This window comes from Megachile rotundata, chromosome 7, assembly GCF_050947335.1.
Source record: "Megachile rotundata isolate GNS110a chromosome 7, iyMegRotu1, whole genome shotgun sequence".
In the NCBI taxonomy this organism is placed as follows: Eukaryota; Metazoa; Arthropoda; class Insecta; order Hymenoptera; family Megachilidae; genus Megachile; species Megachile rotundata.
In genome coordinates this window covers 15750119-15778056 of record NC_134989.1, presented here as the reverse complement: position 1 = coordinate 15778056, position 27938 = coordinate 15750119, and the positions used below count along the sequence as shown (strand labels likewise).

General features: G+C 41.7%; 1 protein-coding gene across 4 annotated transcripts in view; it reads left to right on the top strand.

Moving 5' to 3' along the window:
• The first annotated feature begins 15083 nt into the window (after positions 1-15083).
• Positions 15084-27938, top strand: part of LOC100875025 (uncharacterized) — a 131242-nt gene continuing 118387 nt past the window's right edge. The window contains exon 1 of one of the 4 annotated variants that reach the window (XM_076533998.1): positions 15084-16969. In XM_076533998.1, coding sequence (XP_076390113.1) covers positions 16396-16969 — 574 coding nt within the window. In that variant the 5' untranslated portion in view covers positions 15084-16395. The remainder of the gene's footprint in view (positions 16970-27938) is intronic. The other 3 variants (XM_012282107.2, XM_076533999.1, XM_012282115.2) reach the window with 3 other exon arrangements.

Here is a 27938-nt window from a genome sequence, read left to right as displayed (position 1 = left end):
AGTTAGGTTAGGTTAGGTGTTTCAAATTCAAAGGAAAATTTTACAATTCTAAATTCTGTTCTTAGTGCTAAAGTTCTGAGTTTTATCAGGAGAAGAGTTAGGTTAAGTTAGGTGTTTCAAATTCAAAGGAAAATTTTACAATTCTAAATTCTCTTCTGAGTTTTATCGTGAGAAGAGTTAGGATAGGTTAGTTGTTTCAAATTCAAAGCAAAATTTTGCAATTCTAAACTCTGTTCTGAGTTTTATCGTAAGAAGAGTTAGGTTAGGTTAGATATTTCAAATTCAAACAAAAATTTTATAATTCTAAACTCTGTTCTGTGTTCTAAAGTTCTGAGTTTCATCGTGAGAAGGGTTAGGTTTACAAGTTATCCGTTTATACAGTAAACAGGGGGTTCGATTGCATAATTCCGATAACATTTCCCTTCCCATAAATCTTCATCAAGATTTCTATCATATATTATCCCACGTGCATTCCGTGTAAATACCAAAAATATTTTCCCGGAGATTAATATTCCTGTTTGCAAGAGTCCGGTTAACTTAGAGTCCCCTTATTCGTCGCCAGACCGATGATTTATTGCAATATTTTGACGTGAAATATATAGGAAAGATGAATTGACAGGCTGGTCTTTACGAAAGTTTTCCACCCTCCTTCGTCCGATCACCCCCTTGCACTATCCTCGTGACACCACCCTCGGCGATAGTTCAACGGGAGTCCGGCAATTTTTTCCTAATTTGGGTGTTAATCATATCGCGACAGTGGAGGAAGAAAAATAAACGACGAAAACGCCGGTAACGGGGATGAAACCGTTCCGAGGAAATTAATAGATCAATTTACGCTGATGGAAGCGAATGGCGAGACAACTTTATCGACCCACCGAATTAACTTTTCTAATTCTGTTGATCAATAGATCATCGTTTAATGTGAGGTGCCACTATGTGGGCCACTCATGCAGCTAAATACATGATCATATATAAGATTAAATTTTTATGTAGATGTTTGTGAATTTTTAGAGACATTTTTTTAAATGTGCATAGACTCATGAAGGTATTTGTGAATTTATGTAGACACTTTTTTAAATGTGCATAGATTTATCAAGATGTTTGTGTATTTATGTAGACACTTTTTTAAATGTGCATAGACTTATGAAGATGTTTGTGCATGTATATAGACATTTTTTTAGATGTGCATAAATTTATGTAGATGTTCATGAATTTTTATAGACAATTATTTAGATGTACATAGACTTATGGAGATGTTTGTGGATTCATATAGACATTTATTTAGATGTGCATACATTAATATGTAGATGTTTGTGGATTCATATAGACATTTATTTAGATGTGCATACATTAATATGTAGATGTTCGTGGATTCATATAGACATTTATTTAGATGTACATATATGTATGTAGATGTTCAGGGATTTTTATAGACAATTATTTAGATGTACATAGACTTATGGAGATATTTGTGGATTCATATAGACATTTATTTAGATGAGCATACATTAATATGTAGATGTTCGTGGACTTGTATAGATATTTATTTACATGTTTATACATTGATGTAGATATTTATTTACATGTTTACACATTCATGTAGACGTTTATACAGAACATTAATAATATATGATATTTATGTACGTCTTCAATAACGAAGATAACAATAGGGTAAGAAACTTGTGATGTACAGTTGTGCCAATAAAATGTATACACACTTCAAATACTAGTGACAACAATTTTCACCAAAGAGACTATTAAGCAAACTTGAAAAATATTAATGAAATATAAAACATGAAGCATATATTACTCTCCATTGACATTTTGACCACATAAAAATGTCAAATCTGATAAACCCAGCCAAAGACCCAAACTCATACCACGACAAATAAAATAAAATTGCAGATGAAATAACCGAAACAGTATGGCTGAAAGCATAGTTCAAAGCTGGAACGTAATCCTGTGTCAGGGTAAGACGCAGTGGCCACCTCTTTTCCAACAAAGTAGAGGTAATTAAACAGGCAGCCCCGCGCGTTTCTTCATTCGTCATGGTAACAAGGTTCGTGGAAGAGATGCTAAGTGGCGTCGACTCGTCGTACGAGGAGCAAGAAGGAGAGTAGCTGATCCCTGCCACGAAGTTCATGCCGTTGCGTGCATACGAGTTAGAAATGGCAGTGAAGAAAAGAGAAGAATATATTCCGCGTATAGCGAGGATGCGAGAGGAAAGATTGGTTGTTGTCGGTCTCGGAGGCACGATAATACGGCAACCGACCACGGTGGAATCGCATGGTAGCGTTACGTAGTTGCGTCGCGTGAGTGTGTACGCAGTGGTGGGCGGTAAACATCAAAGACACGTTGGCTAGTTGAGCCACTTAACGTCCTCGAGTTTTCACATTAGCCAGGCAAAAGACCGGCAGATAGTGGTGGGGCAAGTCGCGTTCGAGAAACTGCGATACGCTCGTGAAACTTTCTATGATAATGGCGACGGGCAGCCCTGCATAACGGATGAGAAAAGGGTTGGGAGGTGAAGGCTGCGTTCCGTGAACCCTGCGCGACCTCGTTTGTTAACCGTACCTCGTTAATTCTGTGTGAAACTATTCCTTCGCAGATATGAGAAGCGGCTTATAACGTTTGCGTTTCTGATGCGTCACAATCGAGTATAAATACTGCTTCCCTAAGTGCCGGTTGATACACCGGGGTAATTAAGAAATGGAAATCGAATACAATGTCGACGCTGGATTAACTCTTGAGAGTTCATCCACAGTCATTCGAATCTGAGGACCTACCCAACTAGCTACTAAACACATGTATCACAATTTAGAACTTCAAGCATTTGTACTTTCATCCACTTCTACATTCATTCAGTACGAGTATGAAATGTTTACTGTTCGTTGTTAACACTAGATTTACGGTTTGATGGTCACTTTTATTTAAATTTACCTAAAGTAGAAAAATAAATTGCGGATGATACGTGAACTGCCTAAAACATTGATTCTTTTATTGAAAGTTGACATTTTTACAAAAAATTCTTAACAAATTAAAATAGACCTATTATCCGCCATTTTGACGAGTTTCGTAAATATAGTTTAATGTTAATTTACGTATGAACTGAGTCGGACTTTACCTGAACGAGTTTCAAGTTTGAGGCATCCCTGTTTTGACTCTGAATCCGATCAACATTCAAGTATTTCGCATGGTTCCTGATTTGAACCAAACAGGAACAGGCGTGAATTGAAAAGTTTAGAAAATGTGAGTTTAATTGAGAAGTTTAGAAAATCGATGAAAGAAGGTAGCAAGCTTGAAACGTCAGTAAACGCAAAACGATTGGAGCGGAGGATTGAAACGATTGGTGGAGAATTTTCATGAAACGAGATCCATAATAAGAAAGAACGAGGAACGATTATGCCCGTAAGCGTCGCGTGTCGCGGCCGCATTAAAAGCGAGATATAAACCGGCGTCGTTATGACAAAACCGATTTCTCGTGATCGCCAAACAGCAATCACCTTTTTAGATCGTCCGGGGATGTTTCGTCGGAAATTATTGCGAGTGGACGTTTTGCACAGGGGTGCAGAAAAAACTCGGGACGTTTATCGATCTTTACGACGCGTGTTAATAATATTGCACGATAAAACGAAACAGAATCCGCCGCTAAGTACCTACGTTATTATATTATACAGGCTTCCTTTCTTTGTTTCTCCCTTTGCGTGCGAAAATATACGGGGATGCTGTTTATACCACGTATCACGGAAGCAACGTAAATATGTAAAAAGAAATGGCGATAAATCAGGAGGGTTAAATACTCCGTGAAGAACGGTCGCGCCCACCCTTGGATGCAAACGTAGCCATCGTTCGATACGGATACTTGAACAACGCTTATGCAAATATTGGTCCTCGGACAAAAAATCGAAGCTTCATTCAGAGCGAACACAAAGCGAGATACAGTTTTTTCACCCTCGTTTCGCTGTTTTTTGCTTTCGCCCCTACTTTTCCACCAGCGATGACAGTTGGTCGGTCACATTTGGTCTGTAATTTCCAAAAAGCGGGCTGAGATACCACTCACCCTCTTCTTTTTGGGAATTGAAATTAAGGTTCGCTTTTACCTTATCGCGTTTCTCTTCGTTATCTTAATTCGGACTTTTTTGGACGCATCTTTGGTACTTGTAGAGGAGGGTAGTTTTAGAAATAAGTTGAAAAGGTGTTTTTAATGAATTCGGTGGAATTTTTGTGTCGTCAATTTTTTTGGATGGACTTTTGGTATTTATAGGGGAGGTTATCATACATGAGTTGATGCAGTGCTTTATTAAACTTTATACATTTGTATATGACATTTACTATACAGATGTATTTTTTTATTTATAAAATATTTGATGTTTTCATTAATTGCCTCTGAAGGGTTCTTCAACTACAGGAAAGGGTAGTATTAGAACCTGACTTGAAGAAGAAAATTTATAAGTAGTTATTTTCTTATCCCAAACAAATTTTGTATCCTTAGTACATTTGCATATGAGGTCCACTATGTAGATGTATTCTTTTATATATAGAAAACTTGATGTGTTCATTCATCATCAAATCTGTGACACGTTCTTCAGCCACAAGAAAGGGTAGTATTAGAACCTGACTCGAAGAAGAAAATTTATAAGTAACTATTTTCTTATCCTAAACAAATTTTGTGTCCTTAGTACATTTGCATATGAGGTCCACTATGTAGATGTATTTTTTTCTATATAGAAAACTTGATGTGTTCATTCATCATCAAATCTGTGGCACGTTCTTCAGCTACAAGAAAGAATAGTACTAGAACTGACTTGAAGAAGAAAATTTATAAGTAGCTATTTTCTTATCCCAAACAAATTTTGTATCCTTAGTACATTTCCATATGAGATCCACAATACATATGTTTTTTTGTATTTATACAAAATTTGATATTTTCATTCATCATCAAATTCGTGGAGGATTTTTAAGCTACAGAAAAAGAGTAGCATTAGAAAATTTATAAGCAGCTATTTCGTTATCTGATCAAATTTTGTGTCCTTAGTACATTTCCATATTAGATCCACAACACATATGTTTTTTTTTTATTTATACAAAATTTGATATTTTCATTCATCATCAAATCTGTGGATGATTCTTGAGCTACAAAAAAAGAGTAGCATTAGAAAATTTATAAGCAGCTATTTTCTTATCTGATCAAATTTTGTGTCCTTAGTACATTTCCATATTAGATCCACAGTACATATGTTTGTTTTTTATTTATACAAAATTTGATATTTTCATTCATCATCAAATCTGTGGATGATTCTTGAGCTACAAAAAAAGAGTAGCATTAGAAAATTTATAAGCAGCTATTTTCTTATCTGATCAAATTTTGTAAGCTACAAAAAAGAGTAGCATTAGAAAATTTGTAAGTAGTTATTTCTTTATCCGATCGAATTATATGAGCAACTCTATCTCCATCGAAAAGTATCTTGTAATTCCGTAAATCGATACGAGCAAAACACAATGTATCCCATTAAAGGCAAGATCGCGTATCCTCTGAAGATGCTCAATTGATCGATCCATCAGTTGTTGGCTGCATTACGCAAAGCTTTGCCGCGCGGCACCCACCCACGCATCTCGTCAACTAATTATCTAATAAAACGACGCCGGCTCCGCGTCGAGGCGCATCGTACACGCTCGTTCTCGCGTGTTACGTACGCGGACGTTGCCAGAGGCTTCTGCGCAGAGGTCGCGAGAAGTCGCAATACCATTAAGAGGAATGCATTATGCCTTGGACCGGCAGGGCTCATTGTATTCAGATAGCCAGTTGGCTCGACAGTTAGACAACCGGCTGTTGCCGATAGCTGCCTTCTTATTTGCCATTCATAGCGAGAACGCGGTCGTGCTTGCGCGTTACACCCACGAGCGGATTTTTAGCGGTTGGGTACGAGACTTGAGTAGCCATTTGCAAGATGTTTTCTTTAATTAGTGGGAGGGAGAGGAATGGTGGGGTGGGTGGGTTTGGGAAGGTTGGAATATGGGGTGGGTGGATTTGGGAAGGTTGGAATGTGGGGTGGGTGGATTTGGGAAGGTTGGAATATGGGGTGGGTGGGTTTAGGAAGGTTGGAATATGGGGTGGGTGGAATTGGGAATGGTGGAATATGGGGTGGGTGGAATTGGGAAGGTTGGAATATGGGGTGGGTGGATTTGGGAAGGTTGGAATATGGGGTGGGTGGATTTGGGAAGGTGGGAATATGGGGTAGGTGGATTTAGGAAGGTTGGAATATGGGGTGGGTGGAATTGGGAATGGTGGAATATGGGGTGGGTGGAATTGGGAATGGTGGAATATGGGGTGGGTGGAATTGGGAAGGTTGGAATATGGGGTGGGTGGATTTGGGAAGGTTGGAATATGGGGTGGGTGGAATTGAGAATGGTGGAATATGGGGTGGGTGGAATTGGGAAGGTTGGAATATGGGGTGGGTGGAATTGGGAAGGTTGGAATATGGGGTGGGTGGATTTAGGAATGGTGGAATATGGGGTGGGTGGATTTGGGAAGGTTGGAATATGGGGTGGGTGGATTTGGGAATTTTGGAATGTGGGGTGGGTGGATTTGGGAAGGTTGGAATATGGAGTGGGTGAATTTGGGAAGGTTGGAATATGGGGAGGGTGGATTTAGGAATTTTGGAATATGAGGTGGGTGGATTTGGGAATTTTGGAATGTGGGGTGGGTGGATTTAGAAATTTTAGAATATGGAGTGGGTGGATTTGGGAATTTTGGAATGTGAGATGGGTGGATTTAGAAATTTTAGAATATGGGGTGGGTGGATTTAGAAATTTTAGAATATGGAGTGGGTGGATTTGGGAATTTTGCAATATGGGGTGGGTGGATTTGGGAATTTTGCAATATGGGGTGGGTGGATTTAGGAATGTTGGAATATAGGGGTGGAACATTGGCACATAGTTATCTAGGAACGTACCCATCTACATGGGTATATCATTGACTATTATAATACAGAGATATGGCAATATAAGAATATTCATATGTGAGCATACGTGGACACGAGAATATCAGAATACTAGCATATGGAGATGTACTATATCAAATACTGTAATATAATAATGTAAAACTAGATATTCAAAAACTCTAAAGACCAAAAAATCTGAAGATCCTAATCAATAAAATGACCCCACCTCACTGATGATCCACAAATCCTACCTCACTGTCCTAAACATATCACACATCTCATATTAACCTAATATACCAAACCTGACACTATAATATTCCTACAGTACCACATGCTCCACAAATGAATAATAATAACCTACTCAAAACTATCATATGTCCCACAGGTGAAAAATTTTGCGTATCCCGTTAGTTAATAGTAAGAGTAAATTAGAGGTTCACGGCACCTGGTAGCCAAACAGGACGAAATGAGTTTCGGCAGAGGAATTAATCCTTCCGGTCGTTAAAGTGCAACTCGTTCAATGTGACAGTGGCCTGGCAGCTGGATTGAATTGAGGCGCGTGCTATATTATGCTTGATACCGCTGTGAAACTCAACACCGCCGACTTAGACCTCGACCCCATGAACGGCTACCAGTGGCGCTATATCGCCGCTGACTCTATTATCGCTCGACTTTGTATCTTCCATCTACTAGTGTTACAATCTAACAATTTTATCACGATTTTCGAGACAGTATGCTGATTCGAAACTTTTGAGTACTTTGAACGATTCTTCTGTTAAATAATTAATCCGTTAAATCGTCAGACGATTCTGAACAAACTTATTTTGAATAATTTTGAAAATTTTGACAGTGCTATTTTGACAGACAGAATTTTGACTACTGAGTGAAACGCCGGTGTTTTTGACAATTTAAAAGAAGAATGTTACGTAAGAGGACGTTGACGATCTCACGCTAGAAGCCCAGTACGCGTGTAGAAAAGCGCCCACGCAAAATACGCGCCGGTGCTACGTCGTGCGCCACCGCGAGCGAGCAATTACCTTAATCCGGTGAATATTCCGTGGAATAAAAGGTCCACGCCACGAGGAGAAAGAGACACTGAACTGCTGGAACGAGACACGGATAGATGGAATTCCGCGAGAAAGGGAGCGTTAAGCAATTGGCAAATCGCGAGTCAACGAGCCACGGGTCATCGTTGCTCTCGTGTCCGCGAAATATCGCGAATGCTAAGAATGCGCCCACTTTTTATACAACTTGCTTTCAGACAGTTAACTCTTATTGTATATCAAGGTTTTATACTTTTGCTAGGTTTTATAGTTTTACTTCGTTCAAGTGCTTATTACTAACACCTTTATACCCTTTACATATATGACACATATGTTAAGTTTTCAAGTTTGGAAATTTATTTTTGAAGCTGTGTATACTTGTTCGGAATCAGAAAGTATAATGGTAGACTAGGATAACCTGTTGAAAATAAAATTGTTTTTTAATTCCTGCCTATCAAAATACTTTGATGTGTTTATTTAATTATGGAGCAAAAAGAGGGTGAAAATGTTCAGGAGTAAAATATACTTGCTGAATGATATTAATACTGAAACTGAGAAATTTATTTCAATTTTGATTTCAACTCAAACATTGCTTGTTTGAGGAAGAATTAAGGTGCAGCTCAATCCTCTTTGATTAAGTGTGAAGGTCTCATTCAACCCTCTTTTAAGGTTCAACTCAAACTTGTTTGATTAAGGACCACCCTCTTTCATCAAGTTTAAACATTTAATTCAACTCTGTCTTATTAAGAATTAACATTTTAGTCAACGTCATTTTAGTCAGCGTCATTTTAGTCAACGTCATTTTAGTCATGTTTAATTTGCAACAAGAAAAAAATTAGAATAGTGAATTTAATTTGGAGGTTAGAATTGGTACACGTCGTAGAGCTACAAGAACGCCGTTCTCCCGAATTCGTTCGTGGCTGTCCTTGATCCGCTAATTAGCACAAAAGGAACCGCTGATTTTATAATCACACGTTATGCTCCCTCACACGAGTAACGCCAGGAAAATTACCGAGCTTGCTCGCGCTCTGTCACGCGTGCCACGATAACTCGCGAGTGCACGACCGACCGACTCCGCCGGGAATTGAGAGTTCCGTTTCTTTTAATTCAAAACTTCCGTGAAACCGAGTCGCCTTTTCAGCAAACCAGAATACGTGTGCTAACCTCTGGAACTTTTCATCGATTTTGCACTAATCTTTCTTATTTCTGTTACAAATAAATCCACAGAAACCCGTAATCCACGCGAACATAAACTGTTACTGTAAATAAAATGATCGACTAAAAAATGTAGGGTGGATGTAAAAAATGTGGATGATGATTTTGTATGTTTCATTTCAAGTGAAGATGTCTTTGAATTATAAATTATTTAATATTCTTGAAAATTTTACAAAATTTTGTTCTACAGAATATTTCAATTTTGAGGCCTATGAATAATTTTTTATTCATATCTTATTACACGAAAGTGTTGCAGTTCATTCAAAACTTGTTGAAGTATCTTAAACAAAGTACCTAAACTATACAATAAGCTGTAAATTTTTCTTGAATAACCCATGGACGGTCGATGCGTCTCTAAATAAATAAATTAAAAAAAAAAACGTGTAGCAAAATTATTTGAAACAACTCCCAATTTCACTCCCATCTTCTCAAAAACCTCCGAATATTTTCACGTCGTGAAAACTGAATATCGTACAATAATTTGAGGTAGTAGGGTCAGTATCGCCCAGGAACAATCAGAAGGAATTAGTTACGCAAATCCTGGTCCGCGTTTGAAAGAGGCCGTCGAATATCGTGTAGTCACTCGAAAATTGCCGAGGCATCGAGCGGGGAAAATTCAAAAGGGCGTTTCACGAAAAGCGATTAATTTGTGTAGCGGCGGGGCGTGAAATCAAAAGCTGGAGGTGGTCAGGTATAGAGGCTCGCGTTATACAGCAGTACTTTTCGGCCCGCGGAGATAATAACGTGGTTTCGGTTTTCCGAAACGACGCGAACCAGCGTGGATCAAAGAGAGCCGCTCCGTAAGGTCTCTCCCTATCGTCTTTCGCAATTTCCAGACCTTCGGACACCTCCGACGTCGGCTTTCATTTTCCGGATGGTCCTCGACCACCCTTCCTAAGAAACATCCCTCTTTTACCATACGAAGCGTGCAAAGGGACGATAAGCAAACTCGTTTCCTCGATTGCGGAACGAGGCGATCAATTGTCTAACTCGATCTTTTTTTATTTCTGTTTGTTAAATCGGGATGCTGTGAATAATAAAAGAGAAGTTTGCACCTTTATAAACCATTACTACAATATTTTTTCTTTTTTACGAGGGTTCCGTAATTTCGAATGATTTTACGGAGGGGCTGCAATATTCCGGAAACCTTGGAGTCGTAAAAAGAGATATAAAAAAAGAAAAATCTGCGTCCGTCGAGAGTTTAGATGCGCCGTAAAGCAATTAGTGAAGTAATAAGTAATACAGATCGATGGGCTACCTGAACGAACAAACATTCGGTGCATCGTAAATGAGGGTAGCCGAAACGGTAAAAGGCCCGAATGGTCGGGAAACTGTAAAATGGTCCCGTGTTTACTTTATTTTTTCCTCTCTGTTTCGTTAAAATTACCGCCTCGTCGAACGTTATGCCGGCGTCGGAACCGTTCGACCTGAATTAGAAAGGGCAAACCGGGAAGATGAGACGAAAAAAGAACGAGCGCAGTTTCGACGAGAAAATAGCGGCTCGGTAAAGTTCGCCTCTCAGGAACTTTTCCTTCCGCGCAAAAAAGAGAAGAATCGTGGGGGAATGCGTCTCGGGTTTCCGCAAGTGGGTGGAAAATTCGGGGTAGGCTAAGAAAATTATTTTGGTCAATCTCTGTTTCTACACTTCTTCGTCTAAAAATTTTAAACACCCTCTAAAATTAAAAATAGCATTAATATTTTCCTTTTAAGAAATCCCTTCACGAGAAACTGCCATATGATAAAAAATACTTAAGGATTTTGGGGGTAAATTTAAAAAAAACAGTTTCAAAGAACGCACTCGATGTTAAGTGGACAGATACAACCCTCTAGAAGTTTTGTTCAAGACTCTTAACAGTTTTTCTTATTTTTTTACAACATATTGTGTTTAAATACATTGTACGAACGAGTGTCAAAGTTTTCAAGTTGCTACGAAATTGGTTCAGTTTCTTGATCCTACAAATCGTCGAAGGACGCACCTGGCCCCTAGTGGTTAAAACGTTCCCGGCCAGAAATAAACGTTTCCCTCCATCGTACACTAAACAGCATCAAAACCTCTAATTTCGAGCTTAATGGGACGTCTTTATTATTCCTGGAGGGTGGCGATAGGTGGACGCAGGAGAAAAAGCTCCTCGCTGGGGGGTGAAACGATTTTCGCAGGGTGTGTGCCACGAGAGTCTCACGTGACGTTCTCTTTCTTCTCGTTTTTTCAAAAATCGGAAGTGCCGAAGGAAGAACTCGAGTCGCCGGATTCTGTATCGTTCGAATTTCACCGTTGAGGAATTCGGGGCCTCGTAAAAAACGCCCTCCGCACAAAGAGCAAAAGAACTGATTAGTGTGTACGGTTAGGAAATGTAGGTCAGAGACCCTGCGGCGAACCGTTCTACTGTATCGCAAAATTTTCCGTACAAGCTATTCGAGTTCTATCGCAAAAGATCTTCGAACTAAAAATCTCTTTCTAATAATTTAAATAATTTCCTTAGATTATCATAAAAGATTATGCAAGCTTCTCCGATTAGTCCGACATCCTAATAACGTTTTCCGCTAGTTTCCTCGATTATTATAAAAGCAAATCGCGCACATCTGCCGCACCCCGTACAAAGACAGAAGGCAAGATGAAATGACGTCGTTAACGTCGCTAGATTGCTTCTTCCTCCACGATTTTCACAATGTTGTGACTAGCTCGTTGAAGGAGGAGGACAAAAGGATCCGATGCTTGCAAACAGGTTTTCAGGAAAGCCGAAGGCGAGGGATAAATACACCATTGTCAAAGAGTGTGTTCACGCGTGCAAAGAGAGGTGTTCGGTCGGTCACTACCGAGGCTGCTTGAGATGTCAGAAGCCGCAGGTGGCCGAATGGTAGCCTGCAATTCACGTATACACCGTATAGACGGGTCGTCGGGTTTGTGAGAGGGTCATGGGGTCAGCAGGCACCGGCTTGCTTCTGCTGCAACGGGTGTCTCGACAAAATCCCACTCCTGTAACAAGTGCTTCGATGCATTAGACGTTCACTCTGTCTACCATTTCTACTTTTTACAAAATTAAAGTACTTATACTTTAATCAATGGATCTAACATCTAATCAATTTTTGACCTTCTTAATCATTGACCACATTTTCTTTCATAAAAGTATACTTTAAAGATATGCAAATTGTCCGCAACTTTCAAAGTCAGAGAAGGGATGACCACACATGTTATTAAACGTATCAGATGTTATTTAAAATTCCCACTAATTTTCTTCCTGAGCCAGGATTGAAATTAGTAAGTGACATCAATTTAAAAGAGGTGCAATATGTCGCATTTCACCTGCGGTGGTATTAATTCGAGTGTAGCCCTTTTTTACCGAATCTATAATCGGTCGCAAATGGTGCACCATCGTGTCTACCCGGTTATTTCCATACACACGGTTACCCCTTTGCAGGTTCGTTTCATTCAACAGGGAAGAAAGGGGAGCCCGACACCTGCGATCACAAGTCGAATCATGCAAATACCTGCGCACGGTGTATAAAAAAAGGAGGGTCCGCGGACGGGGAGAAAGGGTTCTTATTCAGATTAGGGTCCCCGGTATGGATATTCGAGCACCCTTTAATAATGCCACTCGACCAACTCGATTTACAGCGAGTGCCTTCACCCTTCGGCATCGTGCATAAATATGACTAACCTTTTTTCACGCGACTCTTTCTTTGGTTAACCCTAATCGGATCTAACGGGGAAATAATTGGATACCCTGGAAACCTTGCGGACTTGTGTCGGGTACAGGTGGAAATGTACAGGTGGAAGGTACTGTTTCAACGTGTAATGTTTTGATCGAACACAATGGGAATATAAGTAAGATGTGCGAAATGTTCTCAACGTATTGTCATCGTAATGTGACATGTATATTATAGTGTTATACATATAACATATGTTATATATACATATGTAGTGTTAGCTTCCAGAGTAGACATTTATGCAATGGAACATGTATATTTATTATAATCACGTTGCAACCGCCTGTATAGTAAGCATAAGTACTCATAGCTCTTGTAAGTACAATTACGGAAATTCGTAGAAGCATAAATACAGAGTAACTCGTAAAGCGTCTCCTGGAGCGGAGTCCCGGAATCAGAGCGCGTAGATATTATTCGCGCCTGTTTGGTGAATTCGCGTCGGTAGGGGCGTCATTAAAATCAATACTGGCTCGCTCTCCTCTCCCTCGTCTCCGTTTCCATCTTCGTCCGTCGCCGCTATACATCCTCGTCGCGCGCGTGAGGGTGGCAGAGAAGCGAGGGGATGTTCGCGTTCCTGGCCGGACGTGGGAGTCGCGAAGACGTCGCTGGTGGGGTAGCCTAGGGTGAAGGAGGAAAGAAGGGAACGAGCGGGATAAAGAGGGTGCAGAGGGGTGGGGACGGCGATAAGAGGAAGGGTGCCCCGTTCGTAAGGTTAGGTAGCCGGCACACGCGATAAGAAGTGGGGGATGGCGTTCCCATGGCCAATAAGAACCTCTTTAAAGCGCCCTTTTTGCGCGCGGAACTGCGCATGCCGGATTCAAATCTGGGCGAGAGCTGGTTATCGAAGTGGAGGTGGCGACGGTGGTGGTGGCCGGTGGCTGTATGGAAATATGATAGCGCGATAAAAAGAGGAAGAATGGCAGGGATGCTTGTGTTACGGGCGGGTGGGGATACTGCACGGCTGCCGCGACCAATAAAGGCCCAGTTTAAAGCGCCTCTTTGCTTCTCTTTTTTTTTGCACCGGCACTGCGCATGCCGCATTCAAATGTTGGGAGTGGTGGACTTCGTGTGCATGGAAATATGATAGGTGAGACGGGGTTCGAAGGAATGGCGTCCGGGATGTAAGGGGTTGCTGAATATCTTTGCGCCGGGCTTTTGCAAAAGAATGGCGCTCCGAATCGATTCCTGTATCGTACATTAAATTTAAACGAACAATTCCACCAATTTGGAACACTTCAACGATGTATCGAGACAGAGAGAATAATTGATAATTCGATGCGTTCGCGAATTTGGTAACATTGTATAATAAAGCTATTGTTCGAGAGATCACAGCAAGCGGTTTTAATCCCCAAAAGTACCCACCTGCTGTTAGCAGAAGGTTCATCGGACCGTGCAGAGGCATCTCACGGTGCTCCAAAAGTACGTAGGGGTGAAATCTGGGGTTCATACATGATCCTTTCACGCGAAGGATTAAATGGAATCATAAAAATACTCCTAAGAAATGGAATCTTTCGATATTATCCGCCATAGACAATTTGGAGCATGTCTCGAGATGCAGTTATTTCATGATTCGGACAGGGAATAAACATTTCTGTCTTGTCGAAACTTAGGGTCAGGCGCATCCAACAGCTTACGTTCGCGTCACGTGTTCTTCTTTAAGAAGAAGGCTCGTGCCAGCCACGGGGATTAATCGTATGCAGTGGATTTTTTATTGCCGCGAAAGTGCAGCTAAAAGTCGCTCCACGCCCACCAGGTAATCACGTGATCGATGCTGGCCGCTTTCGTACACGAGCCACTGTAGCATGTATAGCGATTGCTGACAGTGAAATCGGTGGAAAGGCCCTAATCGGCATCGCTCGACAGAGGGGGTAGAGAGTGCATCGGATTGGCCGGTTTTCTCTCGTATGCAAATGCATTCACCTTCTCTCGTTGTGGCGGTGGTGTTCTCGTAGTAGCCGGTACACGCGAGGTAAAAAGGCGCGCTCGCGTTCGCGAGCAAAGAGCTCGCCTTTCCTGAGCCGGGCGGAGCCGCGCGCGATCCGCGTTCCTTCGCGATTGGAGGCTCGATTCCCCACCGACGCTTCAGGTTTCCCCACCAAAAACGAGCGTCCAGGCGTCCGTCCGGTGTTCTCCGTTTCGCTCTTCGTCGCTCGGCCCGGCGTTCCGCTCCGAGTCGCTATAGCTCGCTCTTTCTCGTTCTTCGGCAACTCCCCCACCTCTAACGCGGCCGCGGTTCCCCGTGGCCGGTAGGCGGCCGACCGGGCGTACGTGGGCCCTCTAGTGTAGCTGCACACATGCACGCGACAGCATCTGATCGCCGTACCAGCCGCCGCAGCCGTAGCTGCCACCGCCGTAGCTCGTCGCGGATGCCCGTGTGCCTACGATAATACGATACTCTGCCATTTCCACGATCACGCCTCGGCTCGGCAGCGCGAAACGAGAAATCCGACCGCGTTAACATATGACGGAACGATCCTGGCACGTGTCGTTCGCCGGACACATCGCGTACGTCGGTAGTGAGACAGTGATACCGAAGTGACAGTTTTCCACGAGAGGTCTTCGAACATGCTCGCGTCGATCGTGCTCCACGCTCGGACGTGTGTCGATGACAGTTGACGGGGACAGTACCGGTTTTCGAATCTTCGCGCGGCGAACATGCGACAGTGAACACAGCTGACAGTTGGCGCCAGTGGGAATTCGAAATTTGCGCGGTCGTTCTATGGTTGACAGTCGTGCGACAGGTGAACACCACGGGGCCCAGGAACTATGCAGTAGCGTGTCACGCTAGTCCGTTCGATAGCCGCGTGCAATCGGGAGTGATCGTTTAATCGGAGGGGTAGTCGGTGTACACCCGGTGACCGTGACAGACCTGGAGCCGGAGAGGTGTTGAACGTGCGCGTTTACGAGTGTAGTGTCTCCTCAGGAATATACGTATTGTGATACGGAAGGATAACCGTAGTCTCGAGCAAGGACCTATCGGCTCGAAAATAGCCGAGCACCGATGTGGACAGGGTGAGCGGGCCGGTGATCGACGGGTATCGTTCGAGTCGGCGGCAGAACAGCGAGGCTCGTTCGGCAAGGTGAACCAGCAGGTGACCACGTTGGATCTCGCGGCGTTGGCTGCTTACGGGGGCGTCTCGGGACCCAGGGTCGCGGTGGCGGGCACCGGGGTCCTCGCGCTGCCCGGCCTGATACCCGACAAGGGTTTATCATCGCCCGGTGGACAGTCGAAGGCAAAGTCCGCAGGGCTGGCGGGCCTCGACAGCGAGGCGGTGCGCCGGTGGGTCGCCGAGGCCGCGCGGACCGTCCGGCAAATTCCGCCTCCGGTCGTCGTACCATCTAGTTCGCAGCAACATCATCATCAATCGCAGCAAACGTCGCAACAGCAGCCGCACAGACAACAGCAGCAGCATCACCATCATTCCAGCCATCGGCAACGTCAAGAGCCGAGCCCACCCTCGGTGGGAAGTTCCCCTTTCGTTTTGCCGTCGATGACGCAGACCCCCAGCATGCATCTGCTGGAGAACAACAACCTGGTCGAGGTTGCGATAGCCCAGCAGCAACAACAGTCTCAGCAGCAGATGCAGATGCAGCAACAGAAACAGAAGCAGACCAGCCCGACCAACAACAACACCATAGAAGCTTGGAGGTCTATCCAGGGTGGCCACCAGTGGTGGAGTCCGCCCAGTAGCGTCCATCAGGAGCAACAACAGCAAGTATCGCCTATAGGACAGCAAGTCAGCCAGGCGCAAAGTTTGATCGCCGGTTCGGTGTGCGGACAAGCACAGAGGCAGCAGCTTCAATCGGAGATCGACCAACCGTTGGACTTTTCGGTCGGTTCCCTTCAACAGCAGAGGCTGCACTCGCGCGTGAGGACTATGCACGAAAGACTGCAAGGTAGGATGCACGACAACAACAACGGCACCGCCAGCGGACAGAAGATGATCAGAGGAACGGCTAGCAGGAGAAGTTACAGCCCTAGCGATGGTAGCAGCAGCAGCAGCGAGGACGAAGGAGTCTCCACCGGAGGCAGCCCCACCGGACCTCTCCGCGGCAACGAGAACGGTGAGTCTGAATTACATGCAAATTTCTTATCGCGCTCTATTATTCATTTTCGGCGAACAGATGGTATCGCGATGACGAACGCGTGCGTTGATAAGTCGCAGTGACGCAACGTATTGTACAATCGTCAGATTAAGAGCACTTTGAATACACCTGCAACTTAACAGGTTCACAATTTTGCATCCGCTTGCGCAATTCGAGTCAGTCATTTTCTCGGAAAATTTTTAATCTTTCGTGGATCGTGCATGTGGGTTTAGGTCAGAGTTGTAAGGGTTAAGGGCTGTGTCAGTCTTGAAATATTTACTGTATTTTTGGGAAAATGAAAAATATCTTCTTATCACTCTTTTCGTTTAGGTAATCGATCATTAAACGATGTCGCGAATAATTAATAACAGCGATTAATAATGCGTATCAGTTGTATTAATAATTACGTTTATAGATTTATTGCGTTCATTAATTAACGAAGTTGAAAATATCTTTAAACTTGTTTTTGTCAAAACTACGTACAAGGAAATTCTTCTGCAAAATTATAAAATTTCGTCGAATGATCGAGGAATACAAAATAGTTTCCCAAAGTATCGTCCTCGCAGTGATCAAAGGGTATAAATCGAACGCGTGCGTCACGGCAGCCGCTGTTTGTCGACGGGGTAACACGAAACCATGCTGGATTTTGGGGAAAATCGTGGTTCAGCTGTCAATGGTACATACTGAACACCCCCGCAACACCTTGTCCTTTTGTTGCCTGGAAATGGTCTGTTATTGTCGGTTCGCTCCGTAATGCAACCCCTCTAAAAACGTGCGTTACCTGAAAGGACGAACGGGTTTTCTCGGTTCGCGCTTCCATACGCAAAACGCGTTCGCCAATTCCGGCATGCGTTTTACGATGGGAAGGTAAATTCCCTTTTAGAAGAGGTTCGTTTCGCTCCGCGTTCCTCGCTCGCCGTGAGCGTGCAGCCTGCACGATTCCCCTCGGCGATAAGAGGGAATTCTTCTTGGATAAATTCGTGCAACGTATCGTTTCGCGAGCGTACAAGGTAATAAAGAATATTTGTACGCGTACGGAGGGAATATAATTAGCCCGAGAAGAGAGAAAGGTTTCGCTCGACACGTTCGGACGACGCGTCGGCTCTGATCTTACAATAGGGCTCTCTGTTACGCTCGGTTAATGCTGCGCAAGTATTAATATCGATGCTAGTTTTACCGTGACAGCTCCGAGATGAGCTTTTTAACGACATGCGAACCTTCGTATACATATGCATAACGCGCACCGGACTTAATATTAGTACTTCATGAATTAATATTAGCACTTCATTAATTAATATTAATTCGTGGCATTAGCACTTGATAATTACTTGCTTTGAATACTAAGTATTAATACCTAGTTTTAATAGTTAATGGACGCTTTGGATGAATATTAAGTGTTACTTGATGAATACCGAGTTGCTTTAATAACTTAGAATACTAGTTTTAATACTTGATAAATACTTTGCACAAATAGTAGTACTTCATACAGTCGTTCTTATTAATATAATTTGCTCATGGCAATAATTGTCGAATAGAAAAAAAATCTATGTAGTACGTTATCGAAACGACAGCATCGTTATTTAGTGGAAAACGGAATAATGGTCGTTCGACGAGCGCCACTCGTCCGTAATCGTGCTTATCTAAAAAAGAAATCTGCGTTTAAGCCTGATTAAAGTGTGTCCGTAATTTACGCCTTATTAATCGTATGAGTCACACGTGAAATTGGAGTTTTCGGCTGTGTATGTGCTTTTTCCTGGCACACCTTAATATCTCGCCTTAATTTCTACTTCTTTTTAAAAACTTCTTAGATCTCTATCTTTGGAAATTTCCCGGAGTCGCAAATTCTTAGATTTCTAGAAACTCGATGTTCCCAACTTCCAAAATATTTAAATGCATTCTGAAATCTTCAATTTTTTGATCTTCCGAATTCTTAAATTGTTTACTTGTAAATTTTAAAATTACTAATTTCTTAAATTTCCTCAGGTTCTAAAATTTCGTGGCGTACCGCATGTTTCCGTGAAAGATACGCGATACGGACGTGATCCAGTTTATTAATAAAATTGACAGCAAACGTTATCTTCATTGAAGGGAATTCGATGGACACGTGGACGGCCACGTATGAAACTATCGTAGGAGTTGGCTCGATTTCGACACCGTTCGCTGATAAAAAGAATGGAGGCTGAAAGGGAAAAAGAATGCTCGAGCACCGTCGACTCCGGTTTGCCGACGATAAGCCGCTGATTATTCCGTAAAAACTAAATATTATTGTATTTATACCTGCCGATGCGACCACGGTTATCTTTCGTGTTTATTATCGCGGCGTAATGTGTCGCGAGCCGCGATAAGGCGAACATAAGAATGATCGTAATTAAAACGATACCAGCCGATCATTATCTGATTTTAAACAGCCGGATCTTTTATTAGTTTCAATAAAATGCAAGGTAAACAACGGCGAGACTGATAAGCCGGGTAATTTGTTGCAAATTACCCGTAAAAAATAATATAATCGATTTATTGCGAAATCGTTACATGCGCGAAATTGAGCAACTTTGTAAGCGAGAGCCTCGATAATCAACCGCGGAAAAGAAGTGAATAAAATGTCGAGTTATCTCTGATTTCGTGTCATCGATAACGGCTTGGAGTATATTACGATTAATCCGCCAGGCAATTATCGTCCTCTTACCTGTCGGTCATGTGTGCGTGCGATCGAGTCTACATAATTGCACTAATGTTGAAAAAAAGAAAGAAAATGCAACGGCAAACAAACGACGTGGCTGGTGAAAAATGTTAACCGATATCGTATCTGTCGATAAGATGCTAGAGCTCTAAGGCTTGTTTGAATAAATATTCCACGTAAGCGCGTGATCGTGAGGACGGTTATTTTCGATGAGCAACGCAATACCACGAAAAACTCATTTTTTTAAGTGAAATCGTAGAGTGCCCCAGATAATGGCCGCCTTATATAACCGTAATTACTTGGACTTCGTTTACAAGAATATTTAACCAATAGACAATTCTCGGATTGTTCACCATAGTTGTACTTTATGTAGAACCTGTTTTCCAAAGGTAGTTCTATTTTTCAGAAGATGCACAAATGAGTCCTTCAATTAATGAAAGAGTATCCACGCTTTGTAATTCCACGCGTTGTAATTCCATACGTTGTAATTCCATTTATTGTATTTCCATGGATTGTACTTCTATTCGTTATATTTCTACGCGTTAGGTTTCATATATGTAATATTTTTACATATGTGTTTACGTGCGTGGTATCCCTCACGCTTCATAACTCCGCGCTCTGTATTTCCACGCGTTGTAATTCCATTTATTGTATTTCCATGGATTGTACTTCTATACGTTATATTTCTACGCGTTAGGTTTCATATATGTAATATTTTTACATATGTGGTTACATGCGTGGTATCCCTCACGCTTTGTATCTTCACGCTCTGTATTTCCACGCGTTGTAATTCCATTTATTGTATTTCCATGGATTGTACTTCTATACGTTATATTTCTACGCGTTAGGTTTCATATATGTAATATTTTTACATATGTGGTTACATGCGTGGTATCCCTGACGCTTCGTAACTCCGCGCTCTGTATTTCCACGCGTTGTAGTTCCATTTATTGTATTTCCATGGATTGTACTTCTATACGTTATATTTCTACGCGTTAGGTTTCATATATGTAATATTTTTACATATGTGTTTACATGCGTGGTATCCCTCACGCTTCGTAACTCCACGCTCTGTATTTCCACCCGTTGTAATTCCATTTATTGTATTTCCATGGATTGTACTTCTATACGTTATATTTCTACGCGTTAGGTTTCATATATGTAATATTTTTACATATGTATTTACATGCGTGGTATCCCTCACGCTTTGTATCTCCACGCTCTGTATTTCCACGCGTCGTAATTCCACTTATTATATTTTCGCGCGTTTTACTCGCACAAGTTCAGTTTCCACGTGTTGTACTTCCACGCGTTGTATTACAATCTTCTTTACACATGTTTTTTGCAATTTTCGCGCGAACGACCTTGTCCGTTCGGATTACACCATAGCAGGGGAAACGTAATTACTTCGATCCCCTTCTTCTAGCCCCGCTAATATATGTTCGATACAGAGGGAATATAATTAATCCTGGCAAGAAACACGCGCAGGACCGCGCACCTTGTTGTGGCTATCTTCGATAGCCGATTGCAGTTCAACAGGGCCTACGGACCTGTTCTACGGGCCGGGGTCCTCTCTACGTGTATTACGGTGTAACGTGATACGTGTTTGATTCTATGTTATTTACGGGCAGGTGTGCCGCGCAACAATGTTTATCACATAATTAGATTCTATGCTCGAGCAATCTCTATCGCGCGTCAGTGAGCCGCGAGGTCCATAGCTGGAAATAACGCTTCACGCTGGATGACCCCCTCGTTCGATAACAATAATTTTCTTAGATACGCTCTCCATATTGATTTCATACCTCGATGTCCTGTACGTGTCTGTCTTCGCTTTTTACATATGCGCTTTTTTATTCAGAGTTTCTGTTCCTTTCTTTTATGGAAGGATTCTTGTTACAGCGCCATTTTTTCGTGTACCTTAATGCGCGGTAGTGGCGATACTCCATTATGGCGTGTAGGGATTCACGGAGACCACCGTGAGTTACAACGCTCTCGTGTTGTAAATTGTGCTTTATTTTTGCAGGTGTTGTTCTTTTATATATTGCGTTCTAACGCGTTGTGTTTGTGATAGGTTCTCATATGTGATACTTCTACATATGCGTCGTATCTCCACGCTTTGTAATTCCACACGTTGTAATTCCATTTATTGTATTTCCATGGATTGTACTTCTATACGTTATATTTCTACGCATTAGGTTTCGTATATGTAATATTTCTACATATGTGTTTCCATGCATCGTAACTCCACGCTCTGTATTTCCACGCGTTGTAATTCTACTTTTTGTATTTTCACAAGTTCAGTTTCCACGTATTCCACTTCTACGTGTTGTGTTTCCACGCGTTGTACTTCTACGTGTGTGTTTGCACACATCATAGTTCTACATATTAGACCACCATATGTTATACATGTACTGTATATTCATGTACTCTATGGTTAGATTGCAACGCATTGAACATCTATGTATTGTATCTCTACATGTTGTACTTCTATGTGTTATGTTTCCACATATGATACTCCTACACATATGTGTCCATGCATTGAACTGCTATGTATTGTATTTCTACATATTGTACTATGTGTTGTTTCCACATATGATACTCCTACACATATGTGTCCATGCATTGAACTGCTATGTATTGTATTTCTACATATTATACTATGTGTTGTTTCCACATATGATACTCCTACACATATGTGTCCATGCATTGAACTCTTATGTATTGTATTTCTACATATTGTACTATGTGTTGTTTCCACATATGATACTCCTACACATATGTGTCCATGCATTGAACTGCCATGTATTGTATTTCTACACATTGTACTATGTGTTGTTTCCACATATGATACTCCTACACATATGTGCCCATGCATTGAACTCTTATGTATTGTATTTCTACACATTGTATTATGTGTTGTTTCCACATATGATACTCCTACACATATGTGTCCATGCGTTTATGCTTCCACACATGTTTCCACGTCCTTCTAAGCACTAAACCGCTATGTGTCATATACAGGATGCTTCATTTTTCTACCATCGAAGTCAGCACGTTCCCCGATTAAAACTAAGAAAAAGTCCTCTACAAATATAGGGCCGTAAATGTTCTATTACCCACTCGCATTACAAATATCAAGTCCGATTTCTTGTTCTATTAGTCATGTTTATTGCAGTTCTCGTTCAAATTATCCATCGTAAATACAACATTCGCGTCGCTGATAAATTGATTCTATCGCCATCCGAATACATCTTCATTCTCTTTTTTCCGCATCAAACAAAAACCAGTTACTAATTTTCATTATATTAGAACTTCGTAATAAAGCGTCTTCTTGTTTCCGATCGTAAAATAAAGCGACTCGAACTGTGTGAAAAAATCATCGAAGAAATTCGAAGGAACTGATTGTCGGTTGAAAGAGTGATCGGTGAAAGAAGAAAAGATCGTGCAATCGGAAGAAACAAAGTCGTGCGATGTTTCTTCGAGTTGGTTTCGGAGGAAACGAGTTCGGGGAACTGTCGTCGGCGCACGAAACTCGAAGAACATCAAGGATTATGGAAGCCACGAAACGAAGCTGAGAGTACTCTCACGAATCGGAATGGAGTCTAATTTTCCGCACGCGAGTGATCCGACGGCGGCCGAGTGCCTCGCCATCTTTCGAGATTTCGCTAACGAACGCACCCGCGCCTTTTCGACAATCGTTAAAACCACTATTCAATTCGAATTTATTAAAAATTACCTCTCACAATGTCCGATAAACTGTTAAACGCGCGAAATATGATTTATTTATCGCCATGCATTATCATAATTAATTGCACGATTGGTACGGTGCGGTGTATAATTAGCGGAAATTGCAGAATCGATCGATCGGCGATTCTTATCTCCTTTTGAGTTACACGCTGTGTATACCAGAAATGAAATGATAGTCTCATCAGGGACTGTTAATATGTTCCGTATCAGATGAAGGGCCATATACCGGGGGGCCATACAAGGGGATTTAATATTAACCTACGAAAGTCAGTTCGGGTCTCAAATTTTACATTACGGATATTCGCGATTTTTTTAAACGTTTTGTGAAGATAAAAAATTAACCAATATACAATTTTATTTTTTTTATTTCGCTTTATAGATCTAAAATTAAAGACATGCTATACATAGACATAAGACATGTTATACAAATTTAATTAACACAATTGGTGCAACGCTCTGTATAGTTAAATCAGAGCAAAATTTCGGTGATATAACGAGAGACCACATACTTATTAGATCTTTTGAATCTTAACCCGACCGATTTTATAAGCGAAACGATTTAAAAAGAGAAGAGAGAAAGAAAATCGTTTGTTGACACTGCACAACGATCGATTAATCCTGCCTGAATAATATATTTATTTTTGCGATTCGCGTCACTAGCGAGCCGGGTGAAACGGCCTTTTATCGATCGGCAATCTTGCGCGCGTCACTTGAGAAATGAAGGCTTGGCTCTTGGGCTCCGAGATAAAAAGACAACGCTCCTCGAGCGGCGAGGAAGAGAAAGAGGAAGAGAGACGAGCAGAAACGACCGGAAACGCGGGCCCCAGCTCGACTAACACGCATTTCACGTTCGTGTAAATTTCGTGGGCTAACGCAAACTCGAATGAATAATGTGCCGGCCCGTTTCCGGACTGCCTACGCGAGATTATAGCCCGAAAATCAGGAAAATCCGTGCAGGACTTACGCAATTTACACTTTGACGTCTTTAGCTTTGGCTCGTTTATGCAAATTTCAGGATTTTTTCATTTTTAAGTTCGTACATTTGTAAATTTAGGTTTTTCAAATTTTGGATGTTCAATTTCTAAATTTTTGCATTTGCAGATTTTTGGAATTATTTTGTGAAGATCTTCAAATCTGAAGTTTCTCAATTTTTCTTGCACTTCTAGTTCCACTTTCTGTGACTCTAAATTTTTTGGCTAGGTGGTTGAATTCCTAGATTTCTACATCCTCAAATTGCAAGGTACCAAGTGTCTATGTCTTCAATTTTCTTGGTCCCCTTTCTTACAACTCCAAAGCATCCAAACACCTAAATCTTCAAGTTGCTGAACACACAAATTCCTATGTTCAAACTCCTCACAATATCCAAGCCTCTATATTCCAACATCTACATGTCTTCAAATAGCAATGTCTTTAACACTGAATCTACCAAGCCGGTCAAATGACCGCTCCACAAGTTTCTTATTATAAGGTACATATTTTATTAAAGTACATTCCTTAAAATCAGAATTGATTTTCATCAAGATAAAGAATAAATGTCTGTCCTACTTTATGTTTCGTCACTTGTTTATTTATTTTTTAACTTCATGTTTAATTTCAAGTTAAGTTCACATTATATGTCGGTAAGTTTAAAGTTACACGAAGTCAAATTTTTAGTCCAACTTGCAGGATGAACGAATGAGAAATGTCCGGCAATGGTATTAATTTTTTCTCCAAGAAAAGCAAATCCTTGTACACTCGTGTTACGTATTGAACGATTGCGCGATCGACCAGTATCGACACGTGATGTTACACGTTCGAGGCTAATTGTAGGTACACGTGAAGTGTTCATTTCTGTAACGCTAATCTGATATATTTTGTTCATTATATTTCGAAACGTTATCTGTTTCGATAAAAGAGTGGAAAAACGTCGGAAATATTAGGTTAAACGGAAATATAGACCGTAGCTGAGTGTTAATTGAATCGCGATTACTGGAAGTAAAGGTAAAGAGGCGGAATAACGAAGAGCCTCTAACATTTCTTTTTTCCGGCTGAATCTTTTCAATGTTTTTTTTCCCCGTATCGGTGTTAGATAATCAATGTAGATAGCAGTATAACATCTGGCGGTGAATCTGTAGCAAGGCAGCTTACCTTCATCCAGCTTTGTTTTCCTAATAAAGATCCCCCTTAACGTATTTCATTTAAACCATTTGTTCGCGGAGATTCTGTTAATTAATATAACACCGGGAATTAACGTCGTTGCCCGTTAGTTTCCCGGCTAATTATCGGCGGTTCGGATCGCCGGTTAGGCATTCGAACGCACTTAATGAGACTTTAATGAAAATCCACGGTTTCGGCTGTGAGCCGGAAGCGACTTGCCATTTTTCTGCGTTGTTACATCACGCCCGGGGAACGCATAATGCCGTCTCATTTGCATTGTCCAGGCTGCTTACCGATTATAGCCTAGTAGTGTTCGAGCCCCGACCGGAACCTGCCTCGAAACGCTTCGGGCTAGTTCCAGCGAAATCCCGCCTATTATACCTCGACTCGCGTGTTCCTTTCTACCGGCAAGAAAACCGGTGGGCACGTGACTCGTAGGTGGTAGCTCCATGGCCCGTTCTATGGAAATCGGTTACCGCATTTGCATACGCAGATTGAAATTCGTGGGACGCGTGTCGTCCCGCAACAAACAATGCAAAATTAACGTGCCAGACGCTTGCATCGGAGCTACTCACCGTGTCGGCCACGCGTGCTCTACTTTCCGCTAGTCGCGATTTACGAGTTCAATACATATTACGTTCACGTATTCGATTTTCACTCGATCATGTCATACGCGTTATATCTTCAAGCGTTACACTAATGTCCATGTGCGATTTCAATCAGATCCCTCCAAAATTTTGTATAAAAATCTGAGAGGTCGAATGTGGTTCTGTAGCCACAGATTACTTAGGTGTTTATGAAGAATCTCTTAGGATGTTTAAACAGAATGTGACAAATAAACTAGTTGGTTGATGCAAATTCTTCAGAAGCTACAGAACGACATATTATAAGTCAAGCTTGATGTAAAGGCACCCTTCACATGTGGACATCTTGCATCCACAATTTGAAGATGCAGAAATGTCACCTGTTAACCCCTTGCACTGTGACTCATTTGTCTGTGAGATGTTTATGAAGAGTCTCTTCGGATGTTTAATTAGAATATGAAGAATAAACTAGTTGGTTGATGCAAATTCTTCAGAAGCTACAGAACGACATATTATAAGTCAAGCTTGATGTAAAGGCACCCTTCACATGTGGACATCTTGCATCCACAATTTGAAGATACAGAAATGTCACCTGTTAACCCCTTGCACTGTGACTCATTTGTCTGTGAGATGTTTATGAAGAGTCTCTTCAGATGTTTAATTAGAATATGAAGAATAAACTAGTTGGTTGATGCAAATTCCTCAGAAGCTACAGAACGACTGGAGCTTGATTCAAAAGCACCCTTCACATGTGTACTTTCTGCATCCACTATGTGAAGATGCAGAAATGTCATCTGTTATTAACCCCTTGTACTATGACTTCTTTGTCAGGTGCGTCAGTCAGAACTGCCCAATTAAGCTATAATAAAATAGACAAAAGTTTGAAACGTTATTTCAATATGTTATTCAATCGTTGACTATGTAAATTGAACTCCAAATTGGAGCGTATTAAAAATTTGAGTAAAATTGATCTCGTCAAAGCAAGGGGTTAAATTCGACCCAGGATGAGAACGGGAATTCCCGATAGCTAGAGACAGTAAGGTTAAGGTATCGTATAGGTGGTGGCAGGTAAAGCCGTCGGATAAATCTCACCTTGGATAGGTCAGGTTGGGCCAGGAGGATTCCAATAAAGAATGGAGGACCATGCATGGGGTCACGTGGCGGCTACGACGGCTCTGTTTTCTCCTTATACGATCTCTCTCTCCCTCTTCTTTATCTCGTGTAGTTCTTTTATCCGAGCAGGGTCCCGCGCGACCAGGTATACCCGGTCCGCAACCCTTCTATCCTAACTCACGGGGCCACCTTTTCGCGTGTTTTCTTAGTGTACACGCGCACACAAACACCACGACAAATCACCGTCGCATCGTGACACGCGACCGACTTTCCTGCGCCTTTCTTTAAACATTCAGCCGGAAGGGTTTCTGGCCACGTGCCCGCTTCGGTTTTCACGCTTCCTTCAGGCCGCACCTGCGTTCGTCTCGTTAGCTTGCGACACCTTAACGAGCCTACTCGATGTTAATCGGTTCGACGAATCCTTTTCATTCAAAATATTTCTGGATGCATTCTTTAGAACGTATTTTGAAACTGATTTCGAATGTCTTCAGCTTGTTAAACATTACTCAGTTTGTTGGAATTGCTGATGAGCATTTTCATTCAAATACGATACTTTTAAATACACATCATCATTGGCATAAATTTGTTTGAGATTGACGGAGTAAAGACTTTTGTAATTTCGTTTTCAGGGAAGTTAAACGTTACCCGGAAATTTGTTGCAACTGCTAATGATTGCAATGAACATTTTATA